Source organism: Ascaphus truei, chromosome 12 (genome assembly GCF_040206685.1).
Source record: "Ascaphus truei isolate aAscTru1 chromosome 12, aAscTru1.hap1, whole genome shotgun sequence".
Lineage (NCBI taxonomy): Eukaryota > Metazoa > Chordata > Amphibia > Anura > Ascaphidae > Ascaphus > Ascaphus truei.
The window spans coordinates 16,849,245-16,873,988 of record NC_134494.1 but is presented as its reverse complement, the minus strand read 5'-3'; the positions used below and the strand labels follow the sequence as shown (position 1 = coordinate 16,873,988).

The window sequence follows — 24,744 nt, the reverse complement described above, 5'->3', positions numbered from 1 at the left end:
ACAGAAGGAGGAAGAGGGGTGAGCGTGGGGCCACCAGACCGGCAGAGAGGTGGGGTGCGGCGTGTGTGCGTGCACTCCTTCCTCCGTAGCGGGCCACTTCCTGCAGCGTCATATGACGCCGCGTTGCCATGGCAACATGACGCCGTGACACCATGAAGGTAAGTCACGTTTTTTTTTTTTTTACAGGCGAGGCCCCGCTCCCAACATGCGGCCTTCGGCCCCGCAAAGCCTAAGGCCACCCTGCGTAGTTGAAGGGGTTAAACAGATCTCTCCCTATAAGCAGCAGCAAGGAGCTATTGCATTTCTATCTACTCCCGCTCCTGTATATAAGATCAGTAACGTGAAGAGAGCGTGCACAGGGACAGACGGGGTTAACTCCACAGGAAGCTACAGCACTTCCCCCCTGGGCTTTCAATCAAAGCGTCTCCTTGACCACAGGCCCTTCCCATTTAGGGGTGTCTACGTCCAATCAGAGTCCTCTCTGCACATCTTTCCCCCCTCCGCCCCATTTCCTGTCGAGCCAATGGGATTTGAGTCTGATACATGCCACCTCCTGGCACATGCTAGGACTCAAGCATGCAGTGAAAGCGCTTAGACATGCAACGCCTTACCCTCTAACAACGTACATTTCAGTTAATCGAAGATTTACTCACTCGTATCAAATGTAATAACCATTTTCCTACTTAACCCTTTCGCTGCCCTGCCATGCGTGGCTGGCCCCTCAGGCAGCGAGAGGGTTAAAGTGTGACAGAATATACAGTATAAACTGGAGGAGTGGGGGGCAGAGAGGGAGGCGGGTCAGGAGAGGTGCATGTCACTGATAATCATCTTTGTATAAACAACCCCGTGTCAGCGGGACCAGCTGTGTGTATGGGGCTCTGGCACTGAAGGGGTTAACTAAAACCATTCATATTACAGCACTGCCTTACCTCGGTCACTGTCCCCTCTACCCTTTCTCACTGTGACGTTCCTTACCTCTGTCACTGTACCCTCTACCCTTTCCCACTGTGACGTTCCTTACCTCTGTCACTGTCCCCTCTACCCTTTCTCACTGTGACGTTCCTTACCTTTGTCACTGTCCCCTCTACCCTTTCTCACTGTGACGTTCCTTACCTCTGTCACTGTCCCCTCTACCCTTTCTCACTGTGACGTTCCTTACCTCTGTCACTGTCCCCTCTACCCTTTCTCACTGTGACGTTCCTTACCTCTGTCACTGTCCCCTTCCTTACCTCTGTCACTGTCCCCTTCCTTACCTCTGTCACTGTCCCCTCTACTCTTTCTCACTGTGACGTTCCTTACCTCTGTCCCCTCTACCCTTTCTCACTGACGTTCCTTACCTCTGTCACTGTCCCCTCTACCCTTTCTCACTGTGACGTTCCTTACCTCTGTCACTGTCCCCTCTACCCTTTCTCACTGACGTTCCTTACTTCTGTCACTGTCCCCTCTACCCTTTCTCACTGTGACGTTCCTTACTTCTGTCACTGTCCCCTCTACCCTTTCTCACTGTGACGTTCCTTACCTCTGTCACTGTCCGCTCTACCCTTTCTCACTGTGACGTTCCTTACCTCTGTCACTGTCCCCTCTACCCTTTCTCACTGTGACGTTCCTTACCTCGGTCACTGTCCCCTCTACCCTTTCTCACTGGGACGTTCCTTACCTCTGTCACTGTCCCCTCTACCCTTTCTCACTGTGACGTTCCTTACCTCTGTCACTGTCCCCTCTACCCTTTTTTCACTGTGACGTTCCTTACCTCTGTCATTGTCCCCTCTACCCTTTCTTACTGTGACGTTCCTTACCTCTGTCACTGTCCCCTCTACCCTTTCTCACTGTGACGTTCCTTACCTCGGTCACTGTCCCCTCTACCCTTTCTCACTGTGACGTTCCTTACCTCGGTCACTGTCCCCTCTACCCTTTCTCACTGTGACGTTCCTTACCTCTCACTGTCCCCTCCACCCTTTCTCACTGCGACGTTCCTTACCTCTGTCACTGTCCCCTCTACTCTCTCTCACTGTGACGTTCCTTACCTATGTCACTGTCCCCTCTACCCTTTCTCACTGTGACGTTCCTTACCTCTGTCACTGTCCCCTCTACCCTTTCACACTGTGACGTTCCTTACCTCTGTCACTTCTACTCTTTCTCACTGTGACGTTCCTTACCTCTGTCACCTCTACCCTTTCTCACTGACGTTCCTTACCTCTGTCACTGTCCCCTCTACCCTTTCTCACTGTGACGTTCCTTACCTCTGTCACCTCTACCCTTTCTCACTGACGTTCCTTACCTCTGTCACTGTCCCCTCTACCCTTTCTCACTGTGACGTTCCTTACCTCGGTCACTGTCCCCTCTACCCTTTCTCACTGTGACGTTCCTTACCTCTGTCACTGTCCCCTCTACTCTCTCACTGTGACGTTCCTTACTTCTGTCACTGTCCCCTCTACCCTTTCTCACTGTGATGTTCCTTACCTCTGTCACTGTCCCCTCTACTCTCTCACTGTGACGTTCCTTACCTCGGTCACTGTCCCCTCTACCCTTTCTCACTGTGACGTTCCTTACCTCTGTCACTGTCCCCTCTACCCTTTCTCACTGACGTTCCTTACCTCTGTCACTGTCCCCTCTACCCTTTCTCACTGACGTTCCTTACCTCTGTCACTGTCCCCTCTACCCTTTCTCACTGTGACGTTCCTTACCTCTGTCATTGTCCCCTCTACTCTCTCACTGTGACGTTCCTTACCTCGGTCACTGTCCCCTCTACCCTTTCTCACTGTGACGTTCCTTACCTCGGTCACTGTCCCCTCTACCCTTTCTCACTGTGACGTTCCTTACCTCTGTCACTGTCCCCTCTACACTTTCTCACTGACGTTCCTTACCTCTGTCACTGTCCCCTCTACCCTTTCTCACTGTGACGTTCCTTACCTCTGTCATTGTCCCCTCTACCCTTTCTCACTGTGACGTTCCTTACCTCTGTCACTGTCCCCTCTACCCTTTCTCACTGTGACGTTCCTTACCTCTGTCACGGTCCCCTCTACCCTTTCTCACTGTGACGTTCCTTACCTCTGTCACTGTCCCCTCTACCCTTTCTCACTGTGACGTTCCTTACCTCTGTCACTGTCCCCTCTACCCTTTCTCACTGTGACGTTCCTTACCTCTGTCACTGTCCCCTCTACCCTTTCTCACTGTGACGTTCCTTACCTCTGTCACTGTCCCCTCTACCCTTTCTCACTGTGACGTTCCTTACCTCGGTCACTGTCCCCTCTACCCTTTCTCACTGTGACGTTCCTTACCTCTGTCATTGTCCCTCTACCCTTTCTCACTGACGTTCCTTACCTCGGTCACTGTCCCCTCTACTCTCTCACTGTGACGTTCCTTACCTCTGTCACTGTCCCCTCTGTTCTCTCTTTCTGGGTGTCGTGGACCTTGTTCCTCTCTCTCTGTCCCCTTTCTCTCTTTGTCTCTCACTGTCTCTCTCTCTCTTTCTCTCTCCTCTGCACCCTCTCTCTGTCCCTGTCCCTCTCTGTCTCTCTCTCCTCTGCACCCTCTCTCTGTCCCTGTCCCTCTCTGTCTCTGTCCCCTCTGCACCCTCTCTCTGTCCCTGTCCTGTGTCCCTGTGCTATGCAATATGAGTCATTAGATGACAAGCTTCATGGTGAGAGTGATTCCCAAAGCCTGTATGCTGCTGCCCGTGCACTCCATATATATTAGTGAAATCCACTGAGCACATGATAATAACCTTCAGATGTATCACACCCCCGCACCATCCCACGGCTGCTACACACAACACAATCTGTTTGCTTAAAATGCATGTGACAGAGAGGTGGCAATCTCTTCATTAGCAAGTAACCCCTTCAGTGACACGAGGCTCACCCTCTTACATCAGCTGCCTCTATAGATTTTAATAGCTCTACAGCTGCCTGCGTAGAGTTCAGTACATGGTAGACAGACAGAGCCCCTATATATAGCACTCTGATCCAGTGTGAAATGGTGAGATTCTTAAAATAACTTTATTAAATGACAATGTCGTTAAAATATTGGGGTTTAAAACAATGATTAAATAATACCAAGTGATTCTTACTCTGTGGATAAGTGTATCCAGTTGAGTGTGCAGTGGTATATATAAATGTCCAGTGTTAGGAAAAATCACTGGCCCTAGCAGTCCTCTATAGAGTGGGTTAGCTAGGGTTCTTGATGGAAGTAACGGCAGTTTGAGCCACAGATGTAGTGCCCCTGTAATTTAATACTAGTAGGTGCACTCGTGAGTGGGACCTGTACTATGCTGTATGTATACTGCAGCTAATAGTATATTATAGATTCGTTATAACAGATCTAGGTCTAAGTGCACCTAATGTGTTGTTACTTGCACTCACTTATGTTATAGAATATGTAATTATTGCTGTGTGGTGCTTAACACATATATATATATTCCAGGTATATGATGGTCTAGCTGGAGTAAATGCTAGTATTACTAGATATATTACAGGTGAATATGGTGGCACTGCTGTAACTACTGTATAAGCTTATACTGAGTTATCAGCTGAGTACTGCTCCTTATAGGGTTTATATTCCGGTCAACTTGAAAAACCTTTCCCTAATAGGGTATGTACTTTACATGTGTGGTGGTGATCTGGCACTTGAGGTGTTAATACCTGTGTTGGTTGCCGTTTTGCTCTATGTATGACCCCCTTGAGCTGATTGCTGTAGTGGGGGGTTAGCATTCAGGCTTCCTATATTGAGATAGTATTGTATTGCCAGTATTACTATATGCCGTTGCTGTGTGGTGACTTATAAGATCATTGGATCTTATTGTGGTCCATTACTGTGCACGGGCTGAGATACACTGACTTTCTAAGTCTGACTGAGTCAGTGTACATGAACTCCGCCTCCGCGCGTGCACGTGGTCACGTGTTCGCCGACGCGCGCGTTTCGCGAGTGCTTTGTCAAGGCTAGGTAATCAGAGCATTATTGTTGCTCTGATTACCTAGCCTTGACAAAGCACTCGCGAAACGCGCGCGTCGGCGAACACGTGACAACGTGCACGCGCGGAGGCGGAGTTCATGTACACTGACTCAGTCAGACTTAGAAAGTCAGTGTATCTCAGCCCGTGCACAGTAATGGACCACAATAAGATCCAATGATCTTATAAGTCACCACACAGCAACGGCATATAGTAATACTGGCAATACAATACTATCTCAATATAGGAAGCCTGAATGCTAACCCCCCACTACAGCAATCAGCTCAAGGGGGTCATACATAGAGCAAAACGGCAACCAACACAGGTATTAACACCTCAAGTGCCAGATCACCACCACACATGTAAAGTACATACCCTATTAGGGGAAGGTTTTTCAAGTTGACCGGAATATAAACCCTATAAGGAGCAGTACTCAGCTGATAACTCAGTATAAGCTTATACAGTAGTTACAGCAGTGCCACCATATTCACCTGTAATATATCTAGTAATACTAGCATTTACTCCAGCTAGACCATCATATACCTGGAATATATATATATGTGTTAAGCACCACACAGCAATAATTACATATTCTATAACATAAGTGAGTGCAAGTAACAACACATTAGGTGCACTTAGACCTAGATCTGTTATAACGAATCTATAATATACTATTAGCTGCAGTATACATACAGCATAGTACAGGTCCCACTCACGAGTGCACCTACTAGTATTAAATTACAGGGGCACTACATCTGTGGCTCAAACTGCCGTTACTTCCATCAAGAACCCTAGCTAACCCACTCTATAGAGGACTGCTAGGGCCAGTGATTTTTCCTAACACTGGACATTTATATATACCACTGCACACTCAACTGGATACACTTATCCACAGAGTAAGAATCACTTGGTATTATTTAATCATTGTTTTAAACCCCAATATTTTAACGACATTGTCATTTAATAAAGTTATTTTAAGAATCTCACCATTTCACACTGGATCAGAGTGCTATATATAGGGGCTCTGTCTGTCTACCATGTACTAAGTTATATGCCCTTTGCAGCACCATTTCCTATGTTACATATCTAAGCTGCAGCGGGGGTAAACCATAAGTGTATGCGTAGAGTTCAGTAAGATTATCCTATTACATACGTCACACTCTTACACACATCAGGTGCCCCCATATATTGCAATAGGATCGCCCTCTTACATCAGCTGCCTCTATAGATTTCAATAGCTTAGGCCGCGCTATTAGTGCTGGCGACGCGACACGTCAAAACAAATGCATTGCCGCCGTCGCGTGCGCTTGTAGTAGGCGCGACGGAGCGACGGCTTGGGCGCGATCGCCGGAAGTCATCTCAATTTGATTTTTCCAGCGACCGCGGCCTGACGTCGCCGGCACTATAACCGAAGCCTGACGTCGCCGGCACTATAACCGCAGCCTGACGTCGCCGGCACTATAACCGCAGCCTGACGTCGCCGGCACTATAACCGCAGCCTGACGTCGCCGGCACTATAACCGCAGCCTGACGTCGCCGGCACTATAACCGCAGCCTGACGTCGCCGGCACTATAAGCGCAGCCTGACGTCGCCGGCACTATAACCGCAGCCTGACGTCGCCGGCACTATAAGCGCGGCCTTAGGGTTGCCAGGGGTCCGGTATTGAACCAGACTGTCCTGTATTTGGACACTGTCCAGTAAAAAATGAGAGGTCATACTAGACGTGTGTGTATTACCTGTGTATTACCTCTCTGGACATGTATGTGTATTACTTGTGTATTACCTCTCTGGACATGTATGTGTATTACCTCTCTGGACATGTATGTGTATTACTTGTGTATTACCTCTATGGACATGTATGTGTATTACTTGTGTATTACCTCTCTGGACATGTATGTGTATTATCTCTCTGGACATGTATGTGTATTACCTGTGTATTACCTCTCTGGACATGTATGTGTATTACCTGTGTATTACCTCTCTGGACATGTATGTGTATTACTTGTGTATTACCTCTCTGGACATGTATGTGTATTACCTGTGTATTACCTCTCTGGACATGTATGTGTATTACCTGTGTATTACCTCTCTGGACATGTATGTGTATTACCTGTGTATTACCTCTCTGGACATGTATGTGTATTACCTCTCTGGACATGTATGTGTATTACCTGTGTATTACCTCTCTGGACATGTATGTGTATTACCTGTGTATTACCTCTCTGGACATGTATGTGTATTACTTGTGTATTACCTCTCTGGACATGTATGTGTATTACCTGTGTATTACCTCTCTGGACATGTATGTGTATTACCTGTGTATTACCTCTCTGGACATGTGTATTACCTCTCTGGACATGTATGTGTATTACTTGTGTATTACCTCTCTGGACATGTATGTGTATTACCTGTGTATTACCTCTCTGGACATGTATGTGTATTACCTGTGTATTACCTCTCTGGACATGTATGTGTATTACCTGTGTATTACCTCTCTGGACATGTATGTGTATTACCTCTCTGGACATGTATGTGTATTACCTGTGTATTACCTCTCTGGACATGTATGTGTATTACCTGTGTATTACCTCTCTGGACATGTATGTGTATTACTTGTGTATTACCTCTCTGGACATGTATGTGTATTACCTGTGTATTACCTCTCTGGACATGTATGTGTATTACCTGTGTATTACCTCTCTGGACGTGTATGTGTATTACCTGTGTATTACCTCTCTGGACATGTATGTGTATTACCTGTGTATTACCTCTCTGGACATGTATGTGTATTACTTGTGTATTACCTCTCTGGACATGTATGTGTATTACTTGTGTATTACCTCTCTGGACATGTATGTGTATTACCTGTGTATTACCTTTCTGGACGTGTATGTGTATTACCTGTGTATTACCTCTCTGGACATGTATGTGTATTACCTGTGTATTACCTTTCTGGACATGTATGTGTATTACCTGTGTATTACCTCTCTGGACATGTATGTGTATTACCTGTGTATTAACTCTCTGGACATGTATGTGTATTACCTGTGTATTACCTCTCTGGACATGTATGTGTATTACCTGTGTATTACCTCTCTGGACATGTATGTGTATTACCTGTGTATTACCTCTCTGGACATGTATGTGTATTACCTCTCTGGACATGTATGTGTATTACCTGTGTATTACCTCTCTGGACATGTATGTGTATTACCTGTGTATTACCTCTCTGGACATGTATGTGTATTACTTGTGTATTACCTCTCTGGACATGTATGTGTATTACCTGTGTATTACCTCTCTGGACATGTATGTGTATTACCTGTGTATTACCTCTCTGGACATGTATGTGTATTACTTGTGTATTACCTCTCTGGACATGTATGTGTATTACCTGTGTATTACCTTTCTGGACATGTATGTGTATTACCTGTGTATTACCTCTCTGGACATGTATGTGTATTACCTGTGTATTACCTCTCTGGACATGTATGTGTATTACCTGTGTATTACCTCTCTGGACATGTATGTGTATTACCTGTGTATTACCTCTCTGGACATGTATGTGTATTACCTGTGTATTACCTCTCTGGACATGTATGTGTATTACCTCTCTGGACATGTATGTGTATTACCTGTGTATTACCTCTCTGGACATGTATGTGTATTACCTGTGTATTACCTCTCTGGACATGTATGTGTATTACTTGTGTATTACCTCTCTGGACATGTATGTGTATTACCTGTGTATTACCTCTCTGGACATGTATGTGTATTACCTGTGTATTACCTCTCTGGACATGTGTATTACCTCTCTGGACATGTATGTGTATTACTTGTGTATTACCTCTCTGGACATGTATGTGTATTACCTGTGTATTACCTCTCTGGACATGTATGTGTATTACCTGTGTATTACCTCTCTGGACATGTATGTGTATTACCTGTGTATTACCTCTCTGGACATGTATGTGTATTACCTCTCTGGACATGTATGTGTATTACCTGTGTATTACCTCTCTGGACATGTATGTGTATTACCTGTGTATTACCTCTCTGGACATGTATGTGTATTACTTGTGTATTACCTCTCTGGACATGTATGTGTATTACCTGTGTATTACCTCTCTGGACATGTATGTGTATTACCTGTGTATTACCTCTCTGGACGTGTATGTGTATTACCTGTGTATTACCTCTCTGGACATGTATGTGTATTACCTGTGTATTACCTCTCTGGACATGTATGTGTATTACTTGTGTATTACCTCTCTGGACATGTATGTGTATTACTTGTGTATTACCTCTCTGGACATGTATGTGTATTACCTGTGTATTACCTTTCTGGACGTGTATGTGTATTACCTGTGTATTACCTCTCTGGACATGTATGTGTATTACCTGTGTATTACCTTTCTGGACATGTATGTGTATTACCTGTGTATTACCTCTCTGGACATGTATGTGTATTACCTGTGTATTAACTCTCTGGACATGTATGTGTATTACCTGTGTATTACCTCTCTGGACATGTATGTGTATTACCTGTGTATTACCTCTCTGGACATGTATGTGTATTACCTCTCTGGACATGTATGTGTATTACCTGTGTATTACCTCTCTGGACATGTATGTGTATTACCTGTGTATTACCTCTCTGGACATGTATGTGTATTACTTGTGTATTACCTCTCTGGACATGTATGTGTATTACCTGTGTATTACCTCTCTGGACATGTATGTGTATTACCTGTGTATTACCTCTCTGGACATGTATGTGTATTACTTGTGTATTACCTCTCTGGACATGTATGTGTATTACCTGTGTATTACCTTTCTGGACATGTATGTGTATTACCTGTGTATTACCTCTCTGGACATGTATGTGTATTACCTGTGTATTACCTCTCTGGACATGTATGTGTATTACCTGTGTATTACCTCTCTGGACATGTATGTGTATTACCTGTGTATTACCTCTCTGGACATGTATGTGTATTACCTCTCTGGACATGTATGTGTATTACCTGTGTATTACCTCTCTGGACATGTATGTGTATTACCTGTGTATTACCTCTCTGGACATGTATGTGTATTACTTGTGTATTACCTCTCTGGACATGTATGTGTATTACCTGTGTATTACCTCTCTGGACATGTATGTGTATTACCTGTGTATTACCTCTCTGGACATGTATGTGTATTACCTGTGTATTGCCTCTCTGGACATGTATGTGTATTACCTGTGTATTGCCTCTCTGGACATGTATGTGTATTACCTGTGTATTACCTCTCTGGACATGTATGTGTATTACCTGTGTATTGCCTCTCTGGACATGTATGTGTATTACCTGTGTATTACCTCTCTGGACATGTATGTTTATTACTTGTGTATTACCTCTCTGGACATGTATGTGTATTACTTGTGTATTACCTCTCTGGACATGTATGTGTATTACTTGTGTATTACCTCTCTGGACATGTATGTGTATTACTTGTGTATTACCTCTCTGGACATGTATGTGTATTACCTGTGTATTACCTCTCTGGACATGTATGTGTATTACCTGTGTATTACCTCTCTGGACATGTATGTGTATTACCTGTGTATTACCTCTCTGGACATGTATGTGTATTACCTCTCTGGACATGTATGTGTATTACCTGTGTATTACCTCTCTGGACATGTATGTGTATTACCTGTGTATTACCTCTCTGGACATGTATGTGTATTACCTGTGTATTACCTCTCTGGACATGTATGTGTATTACCTGTGTATTACCTCTCTGGACATGTATGTGTATTACCTGTGTATTACCTCTCTGGACATGTATGTGTATTACCTGTGTATTACCTCTCTGGACATGTATGTGTATTACCTGTGTATTACCTCTCTGGACATGTATGTGTATTACCTGTGTATTACCTCTCTGGACATGTATGTGTATTACCTGTGTATTACCTCTCTGGACATGTATGTGTATTACCTGTGTATTACCTCTCTGGACATGTGTGTGTATTACCTGTGTATTACCTCTCTGGACATGTATGTGTATTACCTGTGTATTACCTCTCTGGACATGTATGTGTATTACCTGTGTATTACCTCTCTGGACATGTGTGTGTATTACCTGTGTATTACCTCTCTGGACATGTGTGTGTATTACCTGTGTATTACCTCTCTGGACATGTATGTGTATTACCTGTGTATTACCTCTCTGGACATGTGTGTGTATTACCTGTGTATTACCTCTCTGGACATGTGTGTGTATTACCTGTGTATTACCTCTCTGGACATGTGTGTGTATTACCTGTGTATTACCTCTCTGGACATGTATGTGTATTACCTGTGTATTACCTCTCTGGACATGTATGTGTATTACCTGTGTATTACCTCTCTGGACATGTATGTGTATTACCTGTGTATTACCTCTCTGGATGGGGGGGGCCGCGGGATTCCCCCGAGCAGGGAGAGAAAAGGGCTGTTGCTAGGGGGCTAGGCAGCTTCCTCCATCCTGATTGGCTGCTGCTGGGTAATGCAGCCAATCAGAAGGAAGTGTCAGGAGCCTGGGGGGTGGAGCCACGGAGAGGTGGGTACAGCATGGAGCGGTGAGAGGTGTGTGCGTGCGTGGAGACGCCACCTTCAACCCTATGCTACAGCTGCCTCCGAAGCGTTCAATAAGACTATCCTACTACACACATCACACTCTTACACACACCAGGTGCCCCCACATATTGCGATAGGATAACCCTCTTACACACATCAGGTGCCCCCACATATTGCGATAGGATAACCCTCTTACACACACCAGGTGCCCCCACATATAGCGATAGGATAACCCTCTTACACACATCAGGTGCCCCCACATATTGCGATAGGATAACCCTCTTACACACACCAGGTGCCCCCACATATTGCGATAGGATAACCCTCTTACACACACCAGGTGCCCCCACATATTGCGATAGGATAACCCTCTTACACACACCAGGTGCCTCGATAGACGCCAGTAGCATCGCACTCATACATTAACTGACATCTTAGACTTCAGTAGAATCACCTTTTTACAGCTAGCCCTATAGACTGCACTTTCAAGATGGATGCCATCCTGCTTGTTTATCAAGGTGACCTCCGCAGTGGTATTTAGCAGCCTTTGTGTTGCGTGTAGATTTTAAATGCTCAGAAAATCATAATCCATCCCACAAAAGGGAATCATTTCTGTCTAATAGCTAAATGTAAGCGCATCGTTTAAATACAAATTATCACTTTGAGATGGCATCTTAGGATGACTTCCTTTTCAAAATGGCTGCCCTCCCGCTCAGCTTCCATGTTTAACGTACGTGTTTCTGCTGTCAGGTTTGGAAGCTTAAACAGGACAGAAATGATGAACGTGGGATTTTTATCTTCACTGTTTTTGCTGTAATCCTTTTTCGTCGGCTTTAACCTCTTCTGCCCCAGAGGGGCCTTCAACGCTTTGCTCTGCAATGCATTGTGGGCCACCCGGCACGGAAGTGGTTAAAAATACTGCGTAAGAGAGTATTAGAGAGAGGGAGGAGTTTTCTAGTAACGGCAGCACTCGATCAAAGTCTCCAGGTAACACGGACAGCACGAGTAGAAGGGGAATTTATTTGCATGCGTTGCTATTTTTTTTTGCTTGGTGTTTTGCAGAAACTGCCAGGCCGCAGGGAGGTGACAAGCTGAGGGAACAGGAGGACGGAGCTGCGATTTTATCCCGGTTACGGTGCAATTAAATGGCTGATAAACCAATCAGGTAAAGAGAGTGTGTGGTCTGTATGTGTGATGGGGCTTAGGTTGCGTCCATACAGGGGCAGACCGTGCGGACGCGATCAGACTGCCTAAAGGCAGTGATCGCGTCTATACAGCGTGCGTGCGGAAGCGGGCGTGCGATGCGCGTGAAATCAGTCAAAACTGATTTCTCGCGCGATAGGACGCTCACGTGAGCAGTTCGCCCAATGAGGGCGAACCAGCTCCGTGACGCCACTGGCCCGCCCACAGACACGCCCCCGGACGGCGCGCGTACTAAGGCCAGGGAAGCACCCCGCTTTGAGCACGGCTGCAGTGTCTATAGACGCAGCATGATGAGGATTTCTGTGTGAAATGTGCGTTTACATGTGTGAGAGAGAGGGGGGGGTGTCACATTGCAGTGCGAGGGATAGATTCAAGTTCCTTCTGGGTCATAGGTCCCTTCAGTGTTAACTTTAGTGTCAACTCTGTATGCTGTGGTGGGAGAGACTGTACGAGATATAGGCGTTTCTGGGTGTCACTATGTCACTTTGCAGGGGAAGGGAGGTTCCTTCTGTCTTTGTGTCACTTTATGATGGGGTGGACAGACATTATGGGCCATCTTTAGCTTCTCTCCATGTTTTACCCTGAGGTATAGAGACAGAATGGGTCACAGGTCTGTCTGTGTCACCTTGCAGTAGGAGAGACAGACTGTATGGGTCACGGTTTCCTTCTGCCTGTGTGTCACTGTGTCACCTTGTAGTGGGAGATACTGACTGGATGACTCACAGGTCCTGTGTGTCCCTATGAGGTGGGAGGTACAGACTGTATGGGTCCTTTCTGTCTGTGTCACTGTGTCCCCATGAGGTGGGAGGTACAGACTGTATGGGTCCTTTCTGTCTGTGTCACTGTGTCCCCATGAGGTGGGAGGTACAGACTGTATGGGTCCTTTCTGTCTGTGTCACTGTGTCCCCATGAGGTGGGAGGTACAGACTGTATGGGTCCTTTCTGTCTGTGTCACTGTGTCCCCATGAGGTGGGAGGTACAGTCTGTATGGGTCCTTTCTGTCTGTGTCACTGTGTCCCCATGAGGTGGGAGGTACAGACTGTATGGGTCCTTTCTGTCTGTGTCACTGTGTCCCCATGAGGTGGGAGGTACAGACTGTATGGGTCCTTTCTGTCTGTGTCACTGTGTCCCCATGAGGTGGGAGGTACAGACTGTATGGGTCCTTTCTGTCTGTGTCACTGTGTCCCCATGAGGTGGGAGGTACAGACTGTATGGGTCCTTTCTGTCTGTGTCACTGTGTCCCCATGAGGTGGGAGGTACAGACTGTATGGGTCCTTTCTGTCTGTGTCACTGTGTCCCCATGAGGTGGGAGGTACAGACTGTATGGGTCCTTTCTGTCTGTGTCACTGTGTCCCCATGAGGTGGGAGGTACAGACTGTATGGGTCCTTTCTGTCTGTGTCACTGTGTCCCCATGAGGTGGGAGGTACAGACTGTATGGGTCCTTTCTGTCTGTGTCACTGTGTCCCCATGAGGTGGGAGGTACAGACTGTATGGGTCCTTTCTGTCTGTGTCACTGTGTCCCCATGAGGTGGGAGGTACAGACTGTATGGGTCCTTTCTGTCTGTGTCACTGTGTCCCCATGAGGTGGGAGGTACAGACTGTATGGGTCCTTTCTGTCTGTGTCACTGTGTCCCCATGAGGTGGGAGGTACAGACTGTATGGGTCCTTTCTGTCTGTGTCACTGTGTCCCCATGAGGTGAGAGGTACAGACTGTATGGGTCCTTTCTGTCTGTGTCACTGTGTCCCCATGAGGTGGGAGGTACAGACTGTATGGGTCCTTTCTGTCTGTGTCACTGTGTCCCCATGAGGTGGGAGGTACAGACTGTATGGGTCCTTTCTGTCTGTGTCACTGTGCCACCATCTTGTCCGCAGTTTGCCCGCCAAGCTTATAAATGGAGGAATAGCTGGACTGATCGGAGTTACCTGCGTTTTCCCCATTGACTTGGCCAAAACTCGGTTACAGAACCAGCAAAATGGCCAGCGTATGTACACCAGCATGTAAGTATCACTGAGCAACAAAACACCCAGGAGTTGGGTTATCATCTTGTAATACCCAGGACGTTCAGAAATGGAGCAATCTGATTGGCTTTTGTTGTTGCCATGGATACACTCAACCTTTCCCACCCCTTGGAATGTCCCATTCCTCCCCAACTCATGGGGGGAGCTCTGCTCATGTTGTAAGGTCAAACACTTCAGTAAAGCTGCGACTCTGAATTATAATAAGATTCCAGGAGTAGTGTCACCTCCTGTCTTTTGGGAAATGAGGGTTTCTCGCCTATGGGATTACTGGAAATGACCACATCCGAGCTTTGCTTCCCCTCCCCTCAAACCCAGAATTCCATGAGCAAGACGCCCTTAACCCGATTGGCTCAAGCAGGATGGTATTCCAGTGTCGCGGAATGGAACATTCTGATTGGTCAACGTTGTAACCCTGGTTATTTAATCAGGCTTGTTAGGTGTAAATTCCCAAAGCCTCCTAATGAATGGGGGAAGGGGAGTTTCTCTACTTCTCTCCCAGATGCTGACCTCTGTACTGTCCTTGTGGCTACTAAGGAGAAGTCATATGATGCCTCAACCACATCGAACAAAATATTGTTTGCTGAGTTTGCACAAAGGGGTCGGAAAACAGTACAGGGTCAGATTACTAGAGATGTGATTTAAAGTTGCAGTCCTGCTGAATATCAAACACATCACACGAAGAGTTTGCAACGACTGAAATATATTCCAGATCAATCTGAAAAAAATCCACAGACAATTGTAGTTCTATTGGCTGCTGTATCAGGGAGACGCTGTGGCTGCTGTTTTCTTTCCCAGAATCCTCTGCTTCTCTCGTCCTCACAGTTTATCAGCTTCTCTGTCGCATGTGAGGGCAGTGACACCACCAGCCTGGAATAAAAGCTGATACTATCTGTCATGTTATTCCGAGTGATTTTACAGAATATATCATTCACTCTGCTATTATTATATGTCCCAGGACATACTTTAAAACGAGAGGTAACTCTCAATGTATTACTTCCTAGTAAAATATTTTATAAATAATAATTATTAGGGGCTCGTACCTCATTGTGCAGCTATTTCAAGGTGGTAGCAAGCAGGGTCCAATTATGAATCGTTTTTTGTTGTTTTTTTTTTTTTTTTAGAAAATTCCCAATAGTTGCCATTTTAAAAGTCCCAGCAAAAAATATATATATATATTTTTTTTTAAATAGAAAAATATGTTGTTAAAGGTACAATTGTGGAAATGGGCAAAAGTGATCATTGTAACTGCTCTTTTTAATAGCGATTCATTGCGTCTGTGTTTCATTTGTGCCGTCAGGTCTGATTGTCTGATAAAAACCATCCGTTCTGAAGGCTACTTTGGCATGTATCGAGGTGAGTGAAACACTGCCGCACATATACACAGTGTAACACAATTACACACGTGCTGGTCGACTCTGTAGTACAAACACACAAACTCACTAGTGCATTCAGAAACTGAGCACACACGTGCACTAGAAAATACAAATGCGCTAACATATGCAAAGCCCAATCACATGTCCAAAAACACTAAAAATACATGCGGTGTAGAAAGCTTGTAATTACTGTACATACATGCACACTGGAACACGTTAAAATACGCTCACACATATGTACAAATACACATTAAAGTATACACACTTCCACATGTTAAATTGCACACACATACACACTGGAACATGTTGAAGTTTGCTCATGCACACATACACATATGTACACACACACTTCCCACATGTTAAAATACATACGTATTCACACACTAGACTGCACCCATGAGTACGCTGTGACACACACACACACACACTCACACTAATATAAGTAAACTAAGTGGAAATCACAGGTGTATACCTTGGAAAACACCCTCCTAAATGGTAGAACATGCAAGCACACTTGATACAGACAAAGTGCATATCACACACACGGCACTATGCACATTAAACAAATGCATACACGGCAATGTATATAGTGACACTATCTGACATATATACAGAAGCTCACTACACACACATACATATTTATGTATCAATATATATATATATATATATATATATATGTACGTATTATATTAATATGTGTGTCACAGCGTACACATGGGTGCAGTCTAGTGTGTGAATACGTGTGTATTTTAACATGTGGGAATTGTGTGTACATGTCTGTGTATGTATATATATATATATGTGTGTGTGTGTGTGTGTGTATGTATATATGTGTATATATATATATATATATGTGTATATGTATATATATATATATATATATATATATATATATATATATATATATATAAAATCTCAAATTGGGATGTTTCTTATGACTTTGATTATTAATTTGATGAACATGTTCCTTCATGGTGTCCCTAATGTTTTGCACTTCACACTCCCTTCACGTGTTTGTTCCTTTGGGTGTTTTTAAACTTGTTGGTGTGGGTGTCTGATAGTGGATAGGGTGCGGCACTGACCTATATGCTATTGGTGCATGTTATTATATGTTTTTACCTATGTGTTGTTGGCCCTAGTATTACCTGTAGGGTCAGTGATTAGTTACATACACTGGCACGTTATATTATTTATTGTTGGTGCTATTGTACACCTGCACTGCCTGCAGCCCAGTACAGTATCGCATTGCACAGTAGCTCTTTTTCAGTACCGATGCGTCCTGGCCTCCTGTGACCTGTGCCCGCGTTGCCGTGACAATGCTGGGCCGCTAGGGGTCTGAGGCTGCGGTCCCAGTCATGACTGTGACACGCGCGCCCGGCGGGGTGGGGGGGGGCGACGCGTGCACAGCGCTAACCGCGGTCTGAGGGGAGAGAGGGAGCTTGCGACGGGAGGAGGCGTGGTCGGGGATTTGCGGGGGCGTGGCCATCACGTCACGCGGCTGGTACGCCCTCATTGGGTGAACCGCCGGTGGGGGCGTGGCCACGCCTCCGTCGCAAGGTTTAAACTCAATTTCATTGAGTTGTAAAAAACCTTGCAGTACGGCGCGGCTGCACCTTCAGCGGGAAGGTGACTACTGGGCCCCTCCCCATTGAGGGGCGGTGCTTACACGCACAGCGCACGCCGCGCCGTGGCAGTTACTGGGACCGCAGCCTTAGGCCCCACCCATCGCAAGCTCCCTCTCTCCCCTCAGACCGCAGATCGCGGTTAGCGCTGTGCACGTGCCTCCCCTGCCGGGCGCGCGTGTCACAGTCATGACTGGGACCGCAGCCTTATTGTGCGCATGAGCACCATCGCGCGACATAGCTGCACATGCGCAGTCAGAAACATTGTCTTAAGGGCCTTGTAGCGCCCCCACGCTTGGGGCACATGCGCAGCACTAGGTAGCTGCGGTGCAAATGTGCATGACGGCCGCAGACTAATACGTCATCAAGGGACGCGACAGACATGGTACTGCTGGAATACTAATATTTCCAAGATGGCGGTGCGTTCCACGGCTGGGCTGCGGGTCACAGGCATCACACACACGCGGTTTCACGTGTTTTGTGGGGTCCCACACAGGTGAGTTGATTGTTTTGTTTGATTAGTTTGGGTATATATTTTGTATCACTGGCACTCATTCACTGCACATCCCTGAGGAAGGTCATGTCTTGCTGACCGAAACGTTGGATGCAGTGCCGTGTATTTCTTATGTGAATACAGTTCTTTTGTACTTACCTGGCTGTGTGCTGTCTCTATGTCCCAGACCAACATCTGGTAAATATTCATTTTATGTGTGCATATGGGATAAGCATCAGTGGATCTGTAGTTTACAGTGTGGCCAACTGCCCTTGTTTTTTGTATTTGTGTATATATAAGCTTTTCCTCGTGATCTCTTTGTAGGTGCAGCTGTGAATTTAACCCTCGTCACGCCAGAGAAGGCCATTAAATTAGCAGCCAACGACTACTTTAGACATTTTCTGTCCAGAGATGGGTGAGTGGGGTGAGGGATCATAACATATGACCAAAGGGACCTAATGATAGTGACATGTTTAATGGGTAAAATGGTCAGTACCAAAGGGATCTAATGACACTAACATGGTTAGTAGGTCATAGGGTCAGTCCCACGTGACCTGATAGCATCATAATGTCCCAAGCCAATGAGAGTGAGAGAAGCTCAGAGGGAGAAGATGGAGAGGGATGGAACTTGGAAGGATGAGATAGATTCTGTTTGCTTATATCGTGTTACTGCTTGTGGGAGAGAGAAGAGGGGACAGGAGGAGAGAGGAGGAGAAGAGAGACAGGAGGAGGAGACGAGAGGGACAGGGGGAGAGAGATAGGAGAGGGGGCAGGAGGAAAGAGCAAGGAAGAGTGGGGGGGGGGAGATAGAAGGAGGAGAAGAAAATGGACTGGGGGGAGGAGACGAGAGGGGCAGGGGGAGAGAGATAGGAGAAGGGGCAGGAGGGAAGAGTGGGAGGGGGTGGAGGAGGAGAAGAAAGCGGACGGGGAGGAGAGGACTGGGGGGAAGAGACGAGAGGGACAGGGGGAGAGAGATAGGAGAGAGGGCAGGAGGAAAGAGCAAGAAAGAGTGGAGGGGAGATAGGAGGAGAAGAAAGTGGGCGGGGGAGAGAAGGAAAAGAGCAGGGGGAGGAGGAGAGAATGAGGGTGAGAGGTAAAGAGGGGTCAGGAAAGAGGAAAAGAGTGGAGAAGGAGGAGAAAAGGGAGGGAGACAGAAAAATGAAGAGGGAGTGGAGAGAAGAGAGCGACAGATGGAGAAAGGGAGAAAGAGAGAAAGAAGTAGATGGTGAGAGATGGGTGGGGCGGAGAGATACAGTATAAGAGTGCTAAGGGAAAGAAGGATAGAGAGCAATGAGAGATCCAAAAAAGGAAGGAGACGGAGGTTGGGAGTAGTAAAGGAAAAAGGCAGAGGACTGGGGGGTATATGGGGTGCTCCATCTAAGGGTCAGGAGAGGGAGCACACATTTTATTTTCACAAGCCAGAAAAAGCATCTAGCCATCTGTGGTCTTCTAAGGAAGTGGTCATTTGGGACTCTGTGCATCAAGGCCAGGGGAGAGGGAGAGGGATATGGAGGGAGAGAGGGAGAGAGATATGAAGGGAGAGAGCGGAAGGGAGAGAGAGATATGAAGGGAGAGAGAGAGATATGAAGGGGGAGAGAGAGATATGAAGGGAGAGAGAGAGATATGAAGGGGGAGAGAGAGATGAAGGGAGAGAGAGATATGAAGGGAGAGAGAGAGATATGAAGGGAGAGAGAGAGATATGAAGGGAGAGAGAGAGATATGAAGGGGGAGAGAGATGAAGGGAGAGAGAGATATGAAGGGGGAGAGAGAGATGAAGGGAGAGAGAGATATGAAGGGAGAGAGAGAGATATGAAGGGAGAGAGAGAGATATGAAGGGGGAGAGAGAGATGAAGGGAGAGAGAGATATGAAGGGAGAGAGAGAGATATGAAGGGAGAGAGAGAGATGAAGGGAGAGAGAGATATGAAGGGAGAGAGAGAGATGAAGGGAGAGAGAGATATGAAGGGAGAGAGAGAGATGAAGGGGGAGAGAGAGATGAAGGGGGAGAGAGAGATGAAGGGAGAGAGAGAGATGAAGGGAGAGAGAGAGATGAAGGGGGAGAGAGAGATGAAGGGGGAGAGAGAGATGAAGGGAGAGAGAGATATGAAGGGAGAGAGAGAGATGAAGGGAGAGAGAGATATGAAGGGGGAGAGAGAGATGAAGGGAGAGAGAGAGATGAAGGGAGAGAGAGAGATGAAGGGAGAGAGAGAGATATGAAGGGGGAGAGAGAGATGAAGGGAGAGAGAGATATGAAGGGGGAGAGAGAGATGAAGGGAGAGAGAGATATGAAGGGAGAGAGAGAGATATGAAGGGAGAGAGAGAGATATGAAGGGGGAGAGAGAGATGAAGGGAGAGAGAGAGATGAAGGGAGAGAGAGATATGAAGGGAGAGAGAGAGATATGAAGGGAGAGAGAGAGATATGAAGGGGGAGAGAGAGATGAAGGGAGAGAGAGATATGAAGGGAGAGAGAGAGATATGAAGGGAGAGAGAGAGATATGAAGGGAGAGAGAGATTTGAAGGGAGAGAGAGATATGAAGGGAGAGAGAGAGATATGAAGGGAGAGAGAGAGATATGAAGGGAGAGAGAGAGATATGAAGGGGGAGAGAGAGCGGAAGGGAGAGAGAAAGGAGAGCAGAATAATGGTACAGAGACATAGGTACAACCACGATTGACAAGTTGGACGGAACATGAGTGATGCTTGACACAGACACACACAGACACCCTTAGTCTCTCTTCCTCCATGGTCCTCACAGGAGGAGTCCCGTCAGGCTGGTGCTGCTCCCTTCTCTCACTGCTTCGGGGGGGGACAGCTGACACCTCTCCCGTCCTCAGCTGCTCCGCTTAGAACTGTCAGCTGCCGGCAACATGGGGACCACGGAAGTGGGGGTCCCCGGCCCCCCCAGCTAAGTAAGAGAAGTTGGGGGAGGAGGGCATTGGAGGCGAGGATCCCAAAAAGCTGATTGTTTGCGCCTGTGTATAGAGGGAAGGAGACTGAGAGGGGAAAGGTGAAATGAGACCGGGAAAGAAAGTGGAGGATAATGCGGGAGAGAGAGGAAGATAGACAGAAAGAGAAGAGTAGGAGACAGGAAGGCAAAGGGAGAAAGGGGATAGGGAGAAAGAGTGAGAGACCGAGAGAGGGAGCTTTGCTGGCAGCTAACGGCTGGACTGGGTTATACCATGTGTGCTCTTGTCCGTTCGCCACCTGCTGTCCACTCTGAGTAGTGCACCCAATACATGACATTAGGTCATTGGTTACTGCAGGGGAGTGACTACCCCTCAATACCAGACACAGGAAAAGGAGTTATCCTTTTTTTGGATGTCCTGACTTACAGATATAACACGGGTAAAATGTATAGGACTCAAGCCAAAGGGAGCCATAAACAAAAATGCCATACACTTTTGATCAAATCATAGAAGATGAACCTCTTTGCTTCAACGCTTGTTAATTAAGTATTCTACTGTATATCTACTGCATATCATTAGCAGGTTTATACCTTGAACCTGAGGCATTATTGACACAGAATATGGGAGACTAGTTGTAATATGTGTGTCATGTAACTCTCTGTAACTGCTCCTTTTAGCCCGTATAACTGCTCCCTATAATTCCTGCTGCTCCATATAACCGGTCTATATAACTCCTCCTGTTTGACCCATGTAACTGCTCCCTATAACTCCTCCTATTGCTTCATATAACTGCTCCTTATAAACCCTCCTATTGCCCCATATAACCGTTCCCTAACACTCCTTATTTTACTCCATATAACTCCTCTTAATCCTCCATATAACTGTTCCCTATAACTCCTCCTATTGCTGCATATAACCTCTCCCTATAACTCCTCCTATTGCACCATATAACCTCTCCCTATAACTCCTCCTATTGCTCCATATAACCGCTCCCTATAACTCCTCCTATTGCCCCATATAACCGCTCCCTATAACTCCTCCTATTGCCCCATATAACCGCTCCCTATAACTCCTCCTATTGCCCCATATAACCTCTCCCTATAACTTCTCCTATTGCATCATATAACCGCTCCCTATAACTCCTCCTATTGCTGCATATAACCGCTCCCTATAACTCCTCCTATTGCCCCATATAACCTCTCCCTATAACTTCTCCTATTGCATCATATAACCGCTCCCTATAACTCCTCCTATTGCATCATATAACCCCTCCATATAACTGTTCCCTATAACTCCTCCTATTGCTTCATATAACCGCTCCCTATAACTCCTCCTATTGCTCCATATAACCTCTCCCTATAACTCCGCCTATTGCTCCATATAACCGCTCCCTATAACTCCTCTTATTGCTCCATATAACCCCTCCCTATAACTCCTCCTATTGCTCCATATAACCTCTCCCTATAACTCCTCCTATTGCTCCATATAACCGCTCCCTATAACTCCTCCTATTGCTCCATATAACCTCTCCCTATAACTCCTCCTATTGCTCCATATAACCGCTCCCTATAACTCCTCCTATTGCTCCATATAACCTCTCCCTATAACCCCTCCTATTGCCCCATATAACTGCTCCCTATAACTCCTCCTATTGCTGCATATAACCGCTCCCTATAACTCCTCCTATTACTCCCTATAACTCCTCCTATTGCACCACATAACTGCTCCCTATAACTCCTCCTATTGCACCACATAACTGCTCCCTATAACTCCTCCTATTGCTCAGCCATACAGTAGGGCTCTTCAGATAAGTGACACTTGTCGCCCCAGTGGCAGTGACGCTCCTGTCCTTCCTGCAGACAGAAGCTGACGTTGCTGAAGGAGATGCTGGCTGGGTGTGGCGCAGGGACATGTCAGGTCATTGTCACCACCCCTATGGAGATGCTGAAAATACAACTGCAGGATGCAGGGAGACTGGGTAATATATGTGACAGTGACAGAGGGACAGGACCTGCGACCTATCCTGTCTGGGACGGTTCAGGGTGACAGTGTGAGGCGACATGTGACTTAAATAGCCTGTCCCTCGCACTTCAGGGTGGCACCTACGGCATATAATTTGGTAATTATCTGCTGCACTTTAGAAGTGTATTAAGTATCTCTATATACACTTCCACCTCCTGACAACAAACACGCTGCACAGCATAATGATGCTGAGTATCTCTCTACACTTCCATCCCGATAATGAACATGCTGTGTTGTATAATGTTGCTGAGTATCTATATACACTTCCACCTCCGACAATGAACATGCTGCCCTGTATAATGGTGGTGAGTATCTCTATACACTTACACCCGCAGATAATAAACACACTGTACAGTATAATGATGCAGAGTATCTTTGTACACTTCCACCCCCTGATAATGAACATGTATAATGATTCTGAGTATCTCTATGCACTTCAACATCCAGATAATGAACATGCTGCACTATATAATGATGCCGAGTATATGGTTTTAACCTTTTCTCTCTGTAGACGCTCAACGAAAGCTGATGGCTGCCCAGGCTGGAGTGAGCAGCGTGACTGCAGAGCCCGTCCCGAGGCGGACCACGGCCTTGCAGATCTCACGGGAACTAATGAGGAGCAAAGGGATAGCCGGACTCTACAAGGGCCTGGGGGCCACACTGATAAGGTGAGGGGAGCCGGAATTCAGCTGCAATATGAGGATCAACCTGCTCACTGTACACAGTATACACTGATGTGCGTGCGCACACATATCCCGGCTTCAAATAATCCCAGTGTGTGCCCCAACACTATGCATGTATGTGTATCTTTATTTACATAGCGCCGTCCGTGTACATAGCGCTCCACAGCAGTAATACACGTGACATAATAAGCGCGTCCGACATCAAAGTAACATTAGGAAAAGGAGTCCCTGCACCGAAGAGCTTACAATCTAAGTGGTAAGTAGGGAGAAGTTACAGAGACAGCCAAGGTCAGTGCATATGAGATGTATAGTATCATCGAGCAGAACGCCCCATATGCTTCGTTAAAGAGGTGTGCGGTGGAATCCGCCTACCATGAAATCAACCAACTTAACAGCAAAGGAAGATCGTTATGAGAGATTTTATTACAAAGAACGGGGCCCATCAGAAAGGAGAAGCATCAGGTGGTAAGTTTGGTTACGGGACCAGGAATGAACGGGGGACGGATTGGTAGAATCTGCAGAATGTGAGAACTTCTACATCACGAATTCACTGTTCAAGAAGAATCAAATAGAAAATGGACATGGAATGGATCCAATGAAATCAATAATTTAAATTGACTATATCCTAGATAACTAGAAACACGATTGAAGACTGCACAGTCCTTGGCCTTTTGCACACAAGGAGTGGTCACTGATTGGTTCGCTGCAAATTACATCTGAATGCGACGATGGAAAGATAAAAAGAAGGGAAAAAAACAATCCGCATCAATAACTTCAAGAGTAACAGCAGCAGACTTCCAGCTAGAGCTGGAAAGCGTGGAATAAGCTGGAGGAATCGTGAATAAAAGAGACAGGATAAGAGAATATCAGAT

General features: G+C 46.2%; 1 protein-coding gene across 5 annotated transcripts in view; it reads left to right on the top strand.

The window, feature by feature from the left end:
• Nucleotides 1–24,744, top strand: part of SLC25A22 (solute carrier family 25 member 22) — a 70,269-nt gene that overhangs the window by 28,835 nt on the left and 16,690 nt on the right. For 3 of the 5 annotated variants that reach the window (XM_075566826.1, XM_075566825.1, XM_075566828.1), the window contains 6 exons: nucleotides 12,617–12,719; nucleotides 14,631–14,756; nucleotides 16,075–16,130; nucleotides 18,590–18,680; nucleotides 23,027–23,145; nucleotides 23,701–23,857. In XM_075566826.1, coding sequence (XP_075422941.1) covers nucleotides 12,700–12,719; nucleotides 14,631–14,756; nucleotides 16,075–16,130; nucleotides 18,590–18,680; nucleotides 23,027–23,145; nucleotides 23,701–23,857 — 569 coding nt within the window. In that variant the 5' untranslated portion in view covers nucleotides 12,617–12,699. Of the gene's footprint in view, nucleotides 1–11,544; nucleotides 12,073–12,616; nucleotides 12,720–14,630; nucleotides 14,757–16,074; nucleotides 16,131–18,589; nucleotides 18,681–21,038; nucleotides 21,171–23,026; nucleotides 23,146–23,700; nucleotides 23,858–24,744 lie in introns of those variants that run through there. The other 2 variants (XM_075566827.1, XM_075566829.1) reach the window with 2 other exon arrangements.